The sequence below is a fragment of the Phaseolus vulgaris genome, chromosome 11 (genome assembly GCF_051622355.1).
Source record: "Phaseolus vulgaris cultivar YP4 chromosome 11, ASM5162235v1, whole genome shotgun sequence".
NCBI lineage: Eukaryota > Viridiplantae > Streptophyta > Magnoliopsida > Fabales > Fabaceae > Phaseolus > Phaseolus vulgaris.
This window is the reverse complement of record NC_143508.1, coordinates 8,225,669-8,242,168: the sequence shown is the minus strand read 5'-3', so window position 1 is coordinate 8,242,168 and position 16,500 is coordinate 8,225,669. Positions and strand designations below refer to the sequence as shown.

Sequence of the window (16,500 nt, the reverse complement as noted above, 5' to 3'; positions counted from 1 at the left end):
CACCTGCGAAGGACCTTTTAACAACAGGTCTGGCAACAAAGTTATTGTGGTTGCTATAATTTAGGCTAGGACTTAATTATGGGCTCTAAGAACACAATAGTTTTTTGTGCATATTTGGAGTCCATGACCATTTTTATGTAGAGTGTAGGACTTGTAAAAGTTGTTTTGAGAACATGAAATATTTTTGTATGAGTAGGGATATCTTTAAGTGTTTTAATCTATTCATTTTATTTTTTTTCTTAGAAAAAAAATACTATAATGACTAGTTCCTCTCACTGTTTACGTTTTTATTTGTGATTTGTAAAATCGAACAGCAACAGTAGTGTGTGTAGAGTGAATTGGAATTAGTGGTAGAGGGTAGTCTGCCAAATACCTACCTAATTGCAAGTTGCTTCCATTCTAAGTCCAACCGCTAACTAGGAAAAGGTAGTCACTACCAAAGTAGTGATGACTCATGATTAATAATGGTGAAAGACTTTGAATTAACTTTCCAAACCCACATGATTTCATCTTGCTAACAGAGACCTTCTTACGCCATAAACTTGGTAGGTCTTAGCAAGGAAACTTTTTACATGCATAGTTGGGTAAACTTATAAATGCTCTCTTTATTCATATTTTTACGTCTCTAGCATTGTGAAAAATTAGTTGCATTTTTTTATTCTAGTGAATCACCAAATTCATTCCTATAAATATATAAGATGCTGGTAGGTCAACAAAAGAGTGGCTATGAAACTTAACTAATAAACTCCACTTACATTTTTATCTAAACCTTGTGAAATTATACGCCACATTTAATCATTTCTCCCTCATCATGATATATGAGCAGATAAGCAAACCACATATACATACATGTAAATATACTTTATTTCTGGTTCGGCTTCAAATAAGTTGAGATATGTAAACCGTGCAGAAAATAATTAGAGCAGCACTCTTACTGTTAGCATGTGTGAGATTACAGAGTTCAATAATGAATGTTTTGTCTTTCTGAAAGGGGAGACCAATTTGATATTTACCTGATGTTAACCACTTTACAAGGGAAGCAAGTTCCTGTATTTATTTGTTTATTAGTTATTATGGGCTTAACAAGAAGCTTCCAACGATGACCCATTCACTATTGGAAAACTAGCCTACATAAAGCTACAGGGTGGTAGTTTCTTCCTGCTCCTTAAAAACTCACTTCTTATACCTTTTAACCTTTCAGATTGATCAATCCCATGAGTAAAACTACACTCCAGATTAGTGACTTCTGTATTAACTAATCCAAGAAAGAAAGAAAAATGTATTGGTACGAGAAGAAATTTTGAGATGCAGAAAACAACTGCAGCGAGTGACATATGTCAACCAAAACACTTCACTCATGAACTACTTTATCTTGGTTGGAACAAAAATAAGAGAAATCTCATCTTCGTAACCTTGAAAAGTACAATACAAATCTCAAGTGAATATATATGAACAATAGAATCCCTAGTTTCACTGAAGAGTTAAAAGGGAAATGAGTAAAAGGGCTTCATTTGATCCCGTCATTCGCAAAATTCCCACACTCCCATTCCCCCACCAAAAAGTAAAAGAACAGTGGACACAACACAAGTAACCAGTTGCTGCAGTTGCACCATTGACATAGAATATCAACATAAATTATTCTGAAGCAGGCAACAAGGACTACAGAAATCAATTCCATTGGGGAATAAACACGTGACCGCATGATGAATTTTATTAGGGTTTACACACCGGTGAAGTACTGATATGTTTTCAAGATTCATTTGGTGCACTTGTCTTTAGATGGACATTATGATTTATAGTTTACATGGTGACTGAAGAAATCATACAAAAGTGAGTCATCGGGCTTCACGGCATGGGGATAACCCAAAGGGAAAAAAAAACATCAGAAAAATAACAAGATTAAACATTCGCTGCACTAGTTATGCTGGAGTCAAACCAAGCACACCTGCAAACATGCAAGCACAACACATTATCACACAGGATAAACATAAAGTTCATAAATTGAAGTATAAACATTATGAAGACAGCAGACATATAAATCAGCTATAACTTATGAAAATTGGATTGTTGAATAAACTTTACAACTTCACCCAGACCAGCAACACCTACCCTGCATGCAGTGGTGGTTCTAGCCCTTATCTAATTAAATTTAGCCTTGTCTAAGTTACTAATAATGGCAATTATATTAACTTCACTAATTTGAAAATTATTCATTATATTTTTAGTTTATTATAGAGATCTCACATTGACTAGAGATAAGATCAATTCATAGTATATAAGTAATTGCAAACTTCACTTTATAAGCCGGTTTTGTAAGGTTAAGTTTAAAGTTCCCTTTTTAAGATAGTATTAAAGTCATTTAGAGTCTATCCTAACTATAATTTATTGGGCCTATTTAGTCACCAGTTATCAGATCACTTATAAACATAAACTCATACAGGAATTTGAGGGTCTCAGCGTGAGGATAGTATGTTATAAATCTCTTGACTAGAGATTTTGTCAATCATAATATAATTCATAGTATATAATAAGTGAATGCAAACTTCATCTTACAAACCAATTTTATAAGGTTGAGTTAAGTTTAAAGTACATTTTTTAAGAGTTTATATGAAAAAATATATTAATTTTACAATTATCTTTAATTGCTCTATAAATACATAATTTAAATTTAAAATAATCATCGTGAGCGGGGCCAGGATGACAAAGGTGGGGTGTAGGTTTAAATGTATTTGCAGGGGCAACTTTTGGTTTTAATCCCCCTAAAGGAGGCAGTGCAGGGTTGGATTGTTAAATTGCCCGTCCTTGGAGCCTTAAGAAGATGATAATCAACAGACCTGTTTCTAAAGCTTGTTCACACCGAATCTTGAGTTTTAGAGACAAACTTTGATTCATAATTTATATCTATTTATGAGTTTAAGCACAATAGCTACTAATCTACCAGAAAAGGCCAAGTAATCAAGCTTGTAATTTCCTCCTTAAATGCAGGATACAAAACCCAAATTTGATTTCCAGTCAATATTCCATGTTTTAATTAGACAATCCCAAAGATATGTATGTTGTCATAGATATTAAAGCACATATACAAAGATCTTTCAGATATCTAAACACCCTTTCTCTGTATCAGTTACGCACATGAAGCCATGAAATGACATGTAGCAAACATATGCATATCAATAAAATACGTCTCTGTTCAATTTGATAGTGGATAGAAGTATTCATCTGAAGTATAGATCGGGACTCAGCTTATTCAGCAGACTCAAGTGCACAACTTTCGAAAATTAGATTAGAGATAGTATGTAAATCATGCATTACTTATCAAATAAACAGTTTGTGAGCAAATCATATTTTTTTTATCCCAAAAATTGATCATAATGTTATAGAAAATAGTTCACCTTAGAGCATTGAAGTAAAGAGTAAACCAAAAAACATAAATATAATCATATTGGATTGGTGGAAGGAATAGATGAATATGAAAAGGATAGAACACTTCTAGTTTATAATTTTTTTTCATACCACATGCTAATCTTCCACCAGCATTTCCAGTTGTCAAACTAAGTTCATGACCCCCTGCAAAAGTATAAGCAAACGTAGATAAGACAAAAGTAAAAATAATTCAGTTATAATTTTGTTTTGGTTCAAAGTTTACATAATTTCAAACTAAAGCATTCGAGTTGGGTCCCCTTCTTCATAGTTACAAATGTATATTATAAATCCTAATTAGTTGTTTGTTATCCTCTTAACTAATATTATCTAATCTTTTAAAGTTTGTATCTTCTACAACTGATTTCAAGTACTACAAGTAGATATCCCTTTATCTTTTGCAAAAATTTTGGATAGTTTTAATGAATCTATGTGTTAATGATTAATACGCCTTATAAACGACTTTAGATAATACATTCCACTTTAATAGGAGATCAAATTAACTCTTGGTACACAGGCCCCAGCCTCAAGCCGAGTAGGCGAAGAAGTTTATCCAACAAAAAACTCAAAAATAAATTACGATCTAATCGATTCATGCTAGTGCATGAAAACATTAGATTGCTGACATAAGTTGCTTAATGGGTTTATGGTTGTGTTAGTTTGTCCTCAACATTTTATCAATTGCCCATATTTCAAATTATCTTATAGGCTAAGGCTCAACAATTGTCAAAGTTAAGAAAAACGAACTTACTAGTATCACAAGGGGTTAAACTTTAAGCAAATGTCAGTAGAGCTAGGTTGGTACTACCTAATTTATTAGCTTTTGTAAATATCGCTTGGTAAGGTTGACTGCCTGAAAAGGTCGATTTTTGGTAGATATTGCATGATAAGGTCGGTTTTTTGTAGATATCGCATGATAAGGTCGATTTTTGGTAGATAACGCCTAATAAGGTCAAGGCTGATCATAGTTAGCATTTTAAAAATCCAAGAGGCAGATCATAGTCAACAATTTAAACAATCTAGTTGAGCTAGGGTTTAAGTTTAAATGACTTCAAACTACAGCATTCAAGTTGAGTCCCTTTGTTCAAAGTGTATTTTATAAGTCCTAGTTAGTTGTCTATTATCCTATTAACTAATATTATCTAATCTTTAAGGTTTGTATCTTCCTCAACTGATTTCAAATACCACAAGTAAATATCCATTTATTTTTGGCTAAGATTTTACGTAGTTTTATTGAATCTGTCTCTTAATGATTAACCGGCCCTATAACCGACTTTAGATAAGTTACATTCCATTTTAATAGGAGATCAAACTAACTACCAGTACATCATGATCACACTACACAAGATTCCAATTGCAATGTGAGATATAAAATGCCAAGATGAACAACCAATTTCATTCTCATGTCATTCCTCCCATTATACACACATACTCAGTCGGTAATGCAAGTGCTGAAGTTAGTGAAAGTAATTTTTGTCAGAGAGCTCAGGGATCCAAATGCAAATATAAATAAATATTAAATGAAATAACTGACCCTTTCCAAGGTCATCCTCAAGCTCATGAACCACCAAGGCTCTTCCAATCACTGAATTGGGGCCAGCGAGTGGTATCTGCATGTTTGATGCCAAACATACAACATAATTAGCTACTTTCAATGTGGAATTACATGGTTCAAAATGGTTTGGAATTATGACAGACGGGCCTAAAAACCATGATTTGATAAATATGTATCAAAAGAACAAATATTATGTTAAAATACAAATTAAAAAGAGCACCTGATTATCCACAATTGAAACCTCTGCAACCCCTATATTTCAAAACAAAGGACAAAAAAATACATAACCAGGTCCAGAAAGCAGTTCAAATAGAGGAATACAAACGTGAAAAGAAAAAAGTTATACCATCTGCATTAGCAACTATGTTTCCCAGGTCACCCGCATGACGGACTTCATCCTCCGGAGCACCATGTGTCAACTTGTTAGGATTAAAATGCGGTCCTAAATGTCATTCAAGAAACAAACCCTTGTAACTTAATTGAACTGGACCACCGCAAGAAAAGAAAACAGTGAAGCAAAAAATGGAAACAAAGTTCCACTTGCCTTACCTGTTGAAATACACCCATTTGTGGTATCACCATACTCATGCTGCAAGAAAAAAATGATAAAAGTGTTTACGAAGTAAACAATTTTAAAGGAAGGGACATGAAGTAACAAGGGAAGCAAACACTCACTAGGTGAAAACCATGAAGCCCCGGAGTAAGGCCAGTAATGCGAACACTGACCGTTGTTGGGCCTACTCATAACACACAGAAATAGGTAGTTAGACACGTGAAAAGTAGCAATTGACATTCACACATGACGAAAGGCTAATTTTAAACATCCACTCACTTCTCTTCTATCTCATTTTCATCCTATTTTTTTTCATATCTTTCTCTTCCCAACACTGTCCGCTCCAAAATGGATGGGGGAGAATGTTTAACATTTTCCATAATGAAAAGTGTTACATTCATTATTCGTACATACATAGATTTCCTAGAGCACTGGCACTATCTATTCTTTTATCTCTCTCCATCGCACGAATTATCTTCACGCACACTTTCTCACTTCTCTTCTTTTCTCCTTATTTTTTGCCTTGTGCAGAAATAGTTTCTCATAATTAAAAGATTAAGGAGCTAGCCGTTAGATCCTGAATACTTTTTCATTTATAAGTTTTTTCACTTCTAATAATTAAATGAAATACGCTTAAAAGAAGTCACATCAATAATTAAATGTCACCGTGATACATAATAAAATGCATAATTCCTTGAATAATTTATCGTTTGTCACCATTGTATTCATTTCCATTTCAATCAAACTAAATTACTACTGTTACAAAGAGGAGAGGACGAACCATCATCTTCTTGTGTTAGGGTGGCGACGCCTTCGACGGCGGAGTTTCCCTTGAGGACGGCAACGGCCTTCTTGGTGGCGGCGAGGACAGTGAGGGTCTTCGAGCGCGAAAGGGTTAGGGATTGGGGAGTGACCTTAACGGAGACGCCGGAGAATGGTGAGCGGAGAAGTGAACTGGGTTGGAACGGCGACGGAGCGACAACAGCGTTGGCTGCCATTGCTAGATGCATTGTGACGGAGAGTGAAAGAGGTTTAGATGTTTGTGATAATGCAACACAGAATGTGTGTGTGAATCTGTGGTTAAAACCAAATTATATAATCCTCTTACACTCGCTTCTTTTGTTTTTCATTTTTTGTTTTGGCTGCTTCTGAAATTTATTACTATTTTCTATCAGATAGAAAAAAAAAAGTTATAACAGTGTGGTTAGTAATAAATAGAATTCATTAATATATTTTATTACTGGTAATCTAATTTTATGTCGTTTGAAATTTTATATCTAATTTCTTATTATATAAGTTAAAAACCGTTTGCTAAAGTAAAATTAAATTTTGGCTTAGATAAATAAAGTTGGATAAAATTTCTTAAATTCCATACATTGTATCTCCTTTGTGAAGCTTCCTTTTCGAGGCAAAGTTTCTTAAGTTAGTTGAATAAAAAGAAAAATAGAGAGGAATGAAATAAGAATGGTAGAACTTTTTTATGTGTTTCTTGAAGTTTAAACTGTTCTGATGGTTGAGTTTTATGGGGTTATACATATTATAGAGGAAACTCAAAAGATGGGGCTTACTAATGTCTAACTGAAAAATGATTCTGCTTTGGTTTGCGATGCGTTTACTATTAGGACAAATGTTCCTTAAATGTTTCGTAATACTTGTCTTAATTATTGTGAGAATTGGTTGTGTGCTGATAAGTTGTTAATTTAGAATTTATTCGTAGAGAATATTTTCATTAGTATAATAAGTTTCCATCTTGTTTGTTTTTAGAATTTTTTATAAATAAGTATAGTCTACATATGTATCGTTTTTGTTAACATATTGGGTTTTGGTCTAATCCCCATATTTTTGTATTTTTCTTTAATAATACGTTTTTAAATGATTGTTGTTATTTGAGGTGTCAGCCTAACTGAGATATTAAGTTGCATAGTAACGTCTAACCTGAAAACTTTTATTTAAAAAAAAATAAAAAAATGGTAGAAATATAATAAAAATGTGTTTAAAAAAAATAAAAAGGAAGTGAACAAAAGTTACCCTTGTTTAACTGAATAAAAAAGAAATCAGAAAGAAAGAAATTAATTATATGAAAATATATTATAATAGTTAAAAATATACTTTTTAATATAATATTTAATAACATGTGGACTAAAAGGAGAGTAAAAAAGGAAAAGAAAATAAAATAAGATATTGAAAAATAAAATTGTTTGAATTGAGTAATTTGTAAAATTACTGTATCCGCAAATGTAAAGACGAACAACAAAAAAATGCATAAATCAATATATGAAAATTGAAAAACACAGAAATAGATGAGAGAATTGGTTAAGTGAGCATCAACCTTATCTATTATTTAAAAAATCTATTATTAAAAATAAACTGATAGAAAGTTAGTCAAATGTAATTTAACTTTAAAATTTTAGATGAATGTGGCAGTAGTTATAGATTGTCACATCAAGTGTGATAGCAGTTTTTGTTTATACATTTGGGATAATAATTTTAATTCAAGTTTGCAGCATTATTAATAGTACAATTTTAAGAAGTGAAAACAGAAGCGTACACACATATACTACTAATATTGGTTCTTAAAAATTGATAGGGCTATTATCTCAAAATAATGAATTACATCTCAATGCTCATAGTTAGCGACTACAGAGGAATAAAAAAAAGTTAACCACTAAACAGCACTTAGATACATGTATACTATTACATATATTACAGATTATATATAGATTTTCATGTCTACTTACAGTAGCTCTATGTCTCTGCAACCTTATTTGATTACAGCTTACGGTTTATTTATTCAAAGAGTCAAGCATTAAAAATGGTAGAATTCAAAGCCTTGCTTCACAAAAGCTTCAGACACCCAAATTTTCAAGTTGTGCAGGTTCATTTCTGGCTCAGAGCTTTTCACCTGTTTTAAACACATCACTGATAAAATCAGTAAACAAAAATCACAACTATAAGTAAACTACAAAGATTCAGAGGATAACTTACATTCAATGAAAATGTAAGTTGAAAAGTGTTACCAACTGTGGATAAGTTTGAATTCTGAACATGGAAGCCTCTCAGAGACTCTATAGATTTGTACAATGAGGCAGCCACTCCTTCTCCTTTGTTGCAAACTATTTTCACATAAAACCCTTTTGCATCTACTTGAAACATGTACATCTACACCCAGCATCAATATTCTAGATGTTACAATAAGTGGCAGGACCAACTAAAAACTGTTTATGGAGTTAGAAAGATTTTGTCAAAACACCTGGATTATCTTCTTGCATATTGAAAGGCTGTTAAATTCAACATTCTTGAGATTTTCATTTGATCCTTCATAATTTTTAGACACCAGTAAGGATGTTTCAAGTCCTTCAACCTCATCTTTAAGCATATTGGCTTGTGCTTGAAGCTCATGCATATATGACACAGCATCTCCAATGATAGAAGCCTTATCCATCTTCCCACACAATTAATTATATACATATATATATATGTATGTATATGTATATCAGTTAACTTGAGTTTCAAAAGTGTAGAGCATGTCACAATTAAGTAACTTATGAATAAGCCACTAATCAAGTTTGTTTTTCATATGAAATATTCTGAACTATGAGCCTTTTGTAATGTTTTAATGTAGTAGAGAAGACACCTACCTTAGTTATGAAAGGAACCAAAGATCTCAATGCATGAAGCTTTTCCTTCATTCTGTCTCTCCTCCTCCTCTCAGAAATCAAAGTTTTGGACCTGTCAGTTTTTGGTTTTGACTTAGGAACAAGACTCTTAGAAGGTGTTGTTGTTGCAGAGGAGAGCTCCATGTCATCTTCCTCTTCTCCTCCCCCTCCTCCTTTGGCTTCCCCATCAAAATAAGCGAAGGAGTTAGGTGTGGAGTTTGAATCATAGACATTGACAGCATTACTATTGCAGTGATCAGATGGGATTGCAGGGGGTGCCAAGAAAGAGTTATCAATGAATGCTTCATTCATAAGCTCAGAATTGAAGTCACAAATGGCATGTTTCTTCTCCGAACGAATCAAATCGATCAACTGATCTAAGTTGGGATCTTCAACAAAGTCGTGTAGCTCAAAGTCATCAATGTGCAGTAGAGTCTCTTCATGAAGATGGGTAGTGTCCATGTTTGTATAGAAAATTATATTAAATTCTTGATATAGAAATTAATAGCAGTCGTTTGTGATTTTTCCTGAATGATCATTGAGAAGAGTGAAATGTGCATGACAAATAAAATTAGAAGAAAGAAACACAACATTAATAGAATACATAAACAGATTAACGTTGGAACAGTATGCTGTCCATTTCAACATTTTCTTTTAGTTATAAATGGTGGTAATAATTTAATGCAATTATCATTAATATATATAGAGATAATGCTGGTACTGCACAGGTAATATATAAAATAAAGTTCATAGTATATATATATGATATAATTTTATTTTTTGTTTTCTTAATTTGGGGGAGTGATGCTGTTATGCATGAAGACATGTGTTGAGTGGTGTAAATAATTAAAATTGTGTTATATGGTCACTTTCTAACTATGAGCACAGTTATTTTCCTGCTTAATAAAATATGTGTGTGTGAACAGAATCTAATGGGAACACGATGACGCTGTTCTTCACGTACTTTGTTAAGTTGTGTAAAATTAAATAAGAAAAATGGTAATAGTCTTTAGAAGATTAGTTCAAGAATCAAATATTGAAAAGTTTAATTTTGTGAACAATTGTTCCTGTTGTGATTTTATCAATAGAAAATTGTTGTGAAGGAAAAGATGGGATAACAATATACTACAGTTGACCTAAATGCAAGTTTTGGACCCAAAATATATATCATGGCGTGTTTTTGAAATAAAAATAAAGTCATAAACTAAAATTAGTTTTTTTATTATCAAGTTTCTACCTAAATTAATTTTAATTTAGGAAAAAAATCTTTTATACCAACTCAAAAATGCGAAAGTAATAATATAAATACTACATATTTCTTCTCATTTTTTCTTGCTATTTTTTCTATTATTTTTATTTTTATTTTAAATCAGAGACAATATTTTATTTGTGTTGACTAGGTGAGTACAAAATTATGAACAATATTAATAAATTGACTATGTTCAAGTTGATGATGTTCTTTTATGCATTTATGTCAGTTTATTATATAAATAAATAGAAGGGGGGAAACAAAAAGTGAATTTGTAATTTTTGTTAAAAAAATTTAATAAAGTGAAACTTGAACATGCTCTTCATACTTGTGATCGAGATAGTCTTATCTGCTTCATTTGCTCTATGATAAAAAAAAAAGTGAAGATAATTTAATGAGAAAAAAAAATGAAATGATGCATGAACATTTTATAAAACTGTTTATAATGTACTAATTGTTTTCTATAATCACCCCTCTCTATTGCACGACTCACATTTGAATCCTAAGTAAATGTATTATATTAATACACTCTTTTTTAATAATTTAAATGTAAATAATTATAAAGTTACTCATTTTTATAATATAATTTTTTTCTCAATTTGCATTTATAACTATTATAGTGAAGAAAGAGTTAAAAAACTTTAAATGGGGTGATGTGAGGATCAAGAGATTTATAGGAAGAGAAATAAGTATTTGAAAAAAAAATACAGCCAGTAGGGATAGAGGTAAGGTTTCACTTAATAGACTCACTTCTCATCCAAAATAACTTTGTATCTTTTGACTAATAATTTATTTACCCATTAGAAAAGGTTGAATATTAAAAAAAAATATAAGAATTGATTTATGTGCATATTAATTTATGATTTTTCACTTCAAAAAATAAAATAAATTACAATCGGTAAACATTAAGATATAAAAGATAAGAAACTTTAGAATAATTTATGTTTTCTATTTTATATCTGTTGGAGATCCCACGTCGACTAGAGATTAGAACTTTTCATTCTATATCTAAACCTCATGAGCCGGTTTTATGGGGTTGAGTTAGGTTTAAAGTTCACTTCGTAACTCGCTATCGGATCACCCATAATATATAGTCCCACGCACGAGTAACAAGATATGTAGAATTGTTTTATCTTTTTATGTTAGGCCAAAGCTATTTTTCAATCAACATTAATTAGGATTTATTGATTTTCATTAATGATATTTTTTTGGCTTATGCATAACACATTTTTTTATCAAATTATATCAATTGAGATTATTTGTCAATTAATGTCAGTCGGGGTTTTCAACCAATATGAATCGTAATTTTGTAGACAACAAAGGTTGGAATAATTTCTCAATATTAGAAATTTTTTTATTGTTCTTAATATGATTTTTTTTTTCATTGTTAGAAGAATTTTTGTTCTTGTAAGTCATTATTATTTCTTAGTCAACATTTTTTCAAAATCAGTGTAAGGGAGATAATTTTTTTGACGAATGTGAATTAGATTTTCTGACATACGTTTGTCATGGTTATTTTGTTTCAACGTCTTCAATGATTTTTATTTTTTTTATCAATGATACTATTGTTATTCTTTGTTGATAGTTTGTTAGAATATTATTTTCTTTCAACCACCATTAACTATGATTATTTTTTATCAATGTCAATTATAAAAAATTTCATTTGACGAAAAGTTAAGAATAAGAACACATGAACGCCACATAAATAACTTCAATCATTGTTTGTAATTGACATCAACCAAATTCAATATTAACTTACACTAATAAAAAAAAATTATTATTTGAAAAAAACAAATGAACATTGTCAAAAAAAATAATATTAATCAAATCCTAAATCCTAAGCCAACTAAAAGAATTCATGAATAGTAATATTTTTGAATTACTAATAATTCTTTAGTATTTGAATGACTTCTTTGTATTTAAAGGTAATTGAAATATTTTATCCAAACTATAAAATTAAAATTCAATGATTTTGAATTAATTTAACTAAACAATATATTTAAAAAATGAAATGAAATCAATTCAAATTCAATCTATTTTAGCGTCTTACAAATTATAAAAGTATCTATCTAAATGCAAGGTAAAATTCATCTTTAATGTAAATTCATCACTCACCACATCCAAAACAAACCCTAACATGATAAGGAATCCACGCTTGATCACAAATAGGAGTTGCACTTGTTTAACCTATTCACCTCATGGATGAAACTAAGCTAAATTATTTTACAATTCAAAGAGATTAATATATTGTTGTCATAATATCTCCTCATGGATTTATGATGTTTTAGAATATTTAATTCAAAATATTTTTAATTAAACAACTATCTAAAATATATTTTAAATTATACCATTCAGAAAAATTATACTCTAAATTACATAATTTTGAAATTATATCCTAAATTACATAATTTTATTTTGAATTACACAATTTAAAATATTATTTTTGGATTATTTTTAAATGGCATAATATTGTATTAGGTTTTACAACTCAAAATATTATTATAAATTATATAATCTAAAACTATATTCTAAATCATAATAGGTTGAATATATTATAATACTATCATATTTTTATAATACAAAGATAAAAAAAATGAAAATGGAAGAAGAAAAACCCTAATTTTATTTCAAATGTGAAGGTGGATCCAAATGTGCAAACTAAACGGCACGAGCTGCCCCGTTTTGGTAGCCGTGGGAATGAATGGGTCGGAACTGGATTTATGTCTAGGTGGAGTCTATTTGTTTTAGGCAGAAGAGTTTGGTTCAGTTGAGAAGGAGAATGGCGGTCGTCGGCGGCGGCAGTGGCGGTGGCAGTGTCAGCACCATTCGCGTGGCGCCTAAATCTAGTGTATTATATAATGCTAATTCCTTTCTCCATCTTCCTTCTTCCCCCACAATGCTAATAGGAAATCACTATTCTTTCTGTAGGTTTTCTTGCAACAATGGTGGCTTGTCAATCAACGCAACGGTTTAGCCGTTGGCGGGGTTGCTTCCAGCGAGTAAGTTCTCTCTTTTTTTAATTCAGCTTTTTCATTGCTGGAAAAGGAGTGATTGCAATTCGTACGCGCAGGAGAGGTAGAGAAAGAGTGTTTTTGTCCACCGTCATTGCAGAGAGAGAAGAGGCCAATGTCCTACATACTCAAGATGGCATCGTTATTATTTTCCGTGGTTTCATCAACACCTCTCGTTCATCTCAAAATGGCGTCTCCTTAGAGGTATTTAACAACCTAACATCAGAATGAAATTCAATATATCTCTATTAATTGAATATCCTAATCCTGTTGATGGGTATAACATTTAAATTCTATCTCTTTTACCAGGTTTGTCAACACTTCCTGGTTGGATTTCCTCACGATTGGAAGAAGTATTCACGTCGTAGTTTTGGTGACTCTACTGCTTCTTCAATTGATAACAAGAAACGTGAATGTAACAATAGTGAAAAACGAATCCCAGTTGAAAACAAAGCCAGTGTTGAAAGGAAAGCCAGTGTTGAAAGCCAAACCAATGGTCAATCCTTGATCGGTATGCATGATCGGACAGGCCCTTCTGGAAAAAACATCATTAAACCTCCGAAAACTCCAACTTCGGCCTATAAAAGGAAAGCTAGTACACAAAAGATAGGGCTGGATGCCAACAATTCATTAAGTAGGAGGGTAACGAGAAGCATTTCCAAAACTAGTCACACTATGCCGGAAGAAGACGAGAAAGATCCAATAGCCAAAAATATTTTTCCAATAGCCGATCTTATTTCTCCAGTTAGGAGATCTCCCAGGTTATATAGTTGTAAATAATGATCTCTGATACTGAATTAGTGGTGGATACTGAAACTTGTGAGCATAGTTTGCCATATTATGCTTGGATTAAGAAGTATGTATTCTTGATGTGAAGGTATCGATGCATTATATTTCATTCCATTTTCATTCAACCTCTCGCTCTTTACTATTCCTGTTTATATCTCATAACTTTCACACACACATTCTCTACTCTCTAAGCTATATACTACTCTACTGAGTATATCACAATAACGTCATTCACTGTTTGTGTTCAAGTTAATTGTCTTCCCTCCGCCAAAAGCGCTCCCCCTGTTTTCTTTTGTACATTTGTAATGCTTCTATCTAAATGTTGTCCTGATCCTTGCGATTCCTGTCATTCCCTTAACCATGTCAGCTGAACTTCTATCTGTTAGTCTCAATCAGTTAACACTGAGTCAATTCTGTAAAAAGGACATGAGGCGAACTTACTTGCACACAGTTCACATATGTTAATGACTAGTATTTTTCGAAGTATAATTTACAGTATACTTGTTAATATTCAACACTTGTTTCACATCTGAAATTTAGGGGGCAAGAGTAAACAATTACTTGTAAGTGAATTATTGGACTGTTAAACATCATATTCTATTTGAAATTATTATCGGGGCAAAGAAGTATACAATTTTTTTTGGTGTTAGTTATTTCTAATGTTATGCATATTTTTTGTCTAATATTTTGACGTATTATTGATAGCAGCTAGGGTTACTTTTCTAATTGCAAGATATTTTGCTCGTGAGCGTATTGTAAGACTAGTGGAAGGAAAGGAAATACGAAGTTTCTTGCTATGAACAAAGCAAGTGGAGAAAATGGCTTCAGGGTCGTGACCCTGCTTCAATTGAGTCCTCTTCTGCCATTTTCTTCGGGGAATTATTTATATGGATTGACATCTGTTAAGTTTGTTCAATATGTATAGGGAAGGTATGATTCATATCACTGATGAATGCCAATGTTATACTGATCTCCAGTGCCTTGAAATTATTTGAATGTAGGAAGAGCTTCTTGCTCTAGGGGCATTCAAAGAGCTTATTTGAGCTCGTCTATTATTCTTAGAGTTTGGATTTAGGGTCTAATTGTAAACCTACTTGCAAATTATATAAGCACTTAACTAGGTGTTTGTTAAGCTCATGGATATGACTTATGACCTTATAAGCTCTGTTAGTTTATTTGAATAAGCTTCACGGCAAGTTTATTAAATTAAGCTACACGCACTCATGTATTGTGTTCTTATTACTTCAGTGCTTAACTAAATTATTTACCCGAGTGCAACCTTTATATGTTGTCTTGAGTTCTTGTGTAATCTATGCTAAATGGGTATAAAAGAAGATAAAAGAACAAATTTATTTTATGCTCGATTGCACTTGTATATCCTAAAAAGTAGGTAACTTTTTTTTTTTGTTTTCCTCTGGCTAAACATAATCAAAATAATTATAAAATGGTAATTGTATGATTACAACAACCACAACATAGTTTTAATCCACTGATTAAGGTCTTCGCAACATGAATTACATAGTTCCATTTTGATAGTTTTACTTATTGACAACGGTATTTTGACATGGAATATCTGTAGCTTCATGTTGATTCTACATAAAATATAATTGTTGCTCAATGATTGTTAGTGTCTTGTTTTTATGAACTGGTGAAAATACTGAGAGCATTGAACTTGTGACCAGGTACCTATTTAAAACATTGTTCTGACAATTGCAACTAGGGGCAGCTTCATGAAATACCCTTGTTTTGAATTCATCAAAGTGGATGTTGTTATAAATTGTCATTGATTAGTTGAAGTGTATCTAAATTGTAATGAAATGTAGTTAAAATGAAACTCGGCATATTTTTGTTGTTTACCTATTTGGAACACTCTCAGTATGATTATCCAGAACTCTATTAATGGCCACTGCATTACTTGCTAAGCTATTATGCTGTGATCCACACCAGAATGTATCCATACACCAAATTCAATGGAGTAGATTGGAAACTGATATCTGAGTAAAGAAACATCAATAATGATAAAAGAAAGAGATTGCAAATTAAAATATTCTGGTTGAACTATGGTAGGATCATTTTGTTTCTTTTGCAATGTCCCCTTCTTATATTGCTCCAACAGTTTGCATGTGTCATCTATAAAATTATGACGCATTAATTTTTTAACGTCCAACCTCGGACAATTCAATTTTATTTTAAATGTTTCATTTGTCATTGCTACTACACTTGTTCATTTCATCAATACCTCATTAATCAACTCAGAATCCAATATT

The 16,500-nt window shown here is 31.7% G+C and overlaps 3 protein-coding genes across 3 annotated transcripts; 1 reads left to right on the top strand and 2 right to left on the bottom strand.

Annotated features, from left to right (window-relative positions):
* Positions 1-1,660: 1,660 nt before the first annotated feature.
* CSD2 (copper/zinc superoxide dismutase 2) lies at positions 1,661-6,651 on the bottom strand. The gene is made up of 8 exons (XM_068629861.2): positions 6,310-6,651; positions 5,651-5,712; positions 5,525-5,564; positions 5,322-5,417; positions 5,196-5,227; positions 4,955-5,030; positions 3,514-3,567; positions 1,661-1,945 (listed from the first exon to the last, which is right to left on the bottom strand). Exons 1-8 carry the CDS (start codon positions 6,536-6,538, stop codon positions 1,920-1,922), a joined length of 615 nt encoding a protein of 204 aa, XP_068485962.2. The 5' UTR covers positions 6,539-6,651; the 3' UTR covers positions 1,661-1,919.
* A 1,432-nt stretch (positions 6,652-8,083) lies between these two features.
* Positions 8,084-9,818, bottom strand: LOC137824272 (transcription factor FER-LIKE IRON DEFICIENCY-INDUCED TRANSCRIPTION FACTOR). Its single transcript, XM_068629840.2, has 4 exons — positions 9,167-9,818; positions 8,779-8,970; positions 8,514-8,687; positions 8,084-8,430 (listed from the first exon to the last, which is right to left on the bottom strand). The coding sequence occupies exons 1-4, from the start codon at positions 9,644-9,646 to the stop codon at positions 8,335-8,337; spliced, it is 942 nt and encodes a 313-aa protein (XP_068485941.2). The 5' UTR covers positions 9,647-9,818; the 3' UTR covers positions 8,084-8,334.
* Positions 9,819-13,057: 3,239 nt separating this feature from the next.
* Positions 13,058-14,358, top strand: LOC137829787 (uncharacterized). The gene is made up of 4 exons (XM_068636705.2): positions 13,058-13,281; positions 13,362-13,432; positions 13,504-13,648; positions 13,754-14,358. Exons 1-4 carry the CDS (start codon positions 13,213-13,215, stop codon positions 14,222-14,224), a joined length of 756 nt encoding a protein of 251 aa, XP_068492806.2. The 5' UTR covers positions 13,058-13,212; the 3' UTR covers positions 14,225-14,358.
* Positions 14,359-16,500: the final 2,142 nt, after the last annotated feature.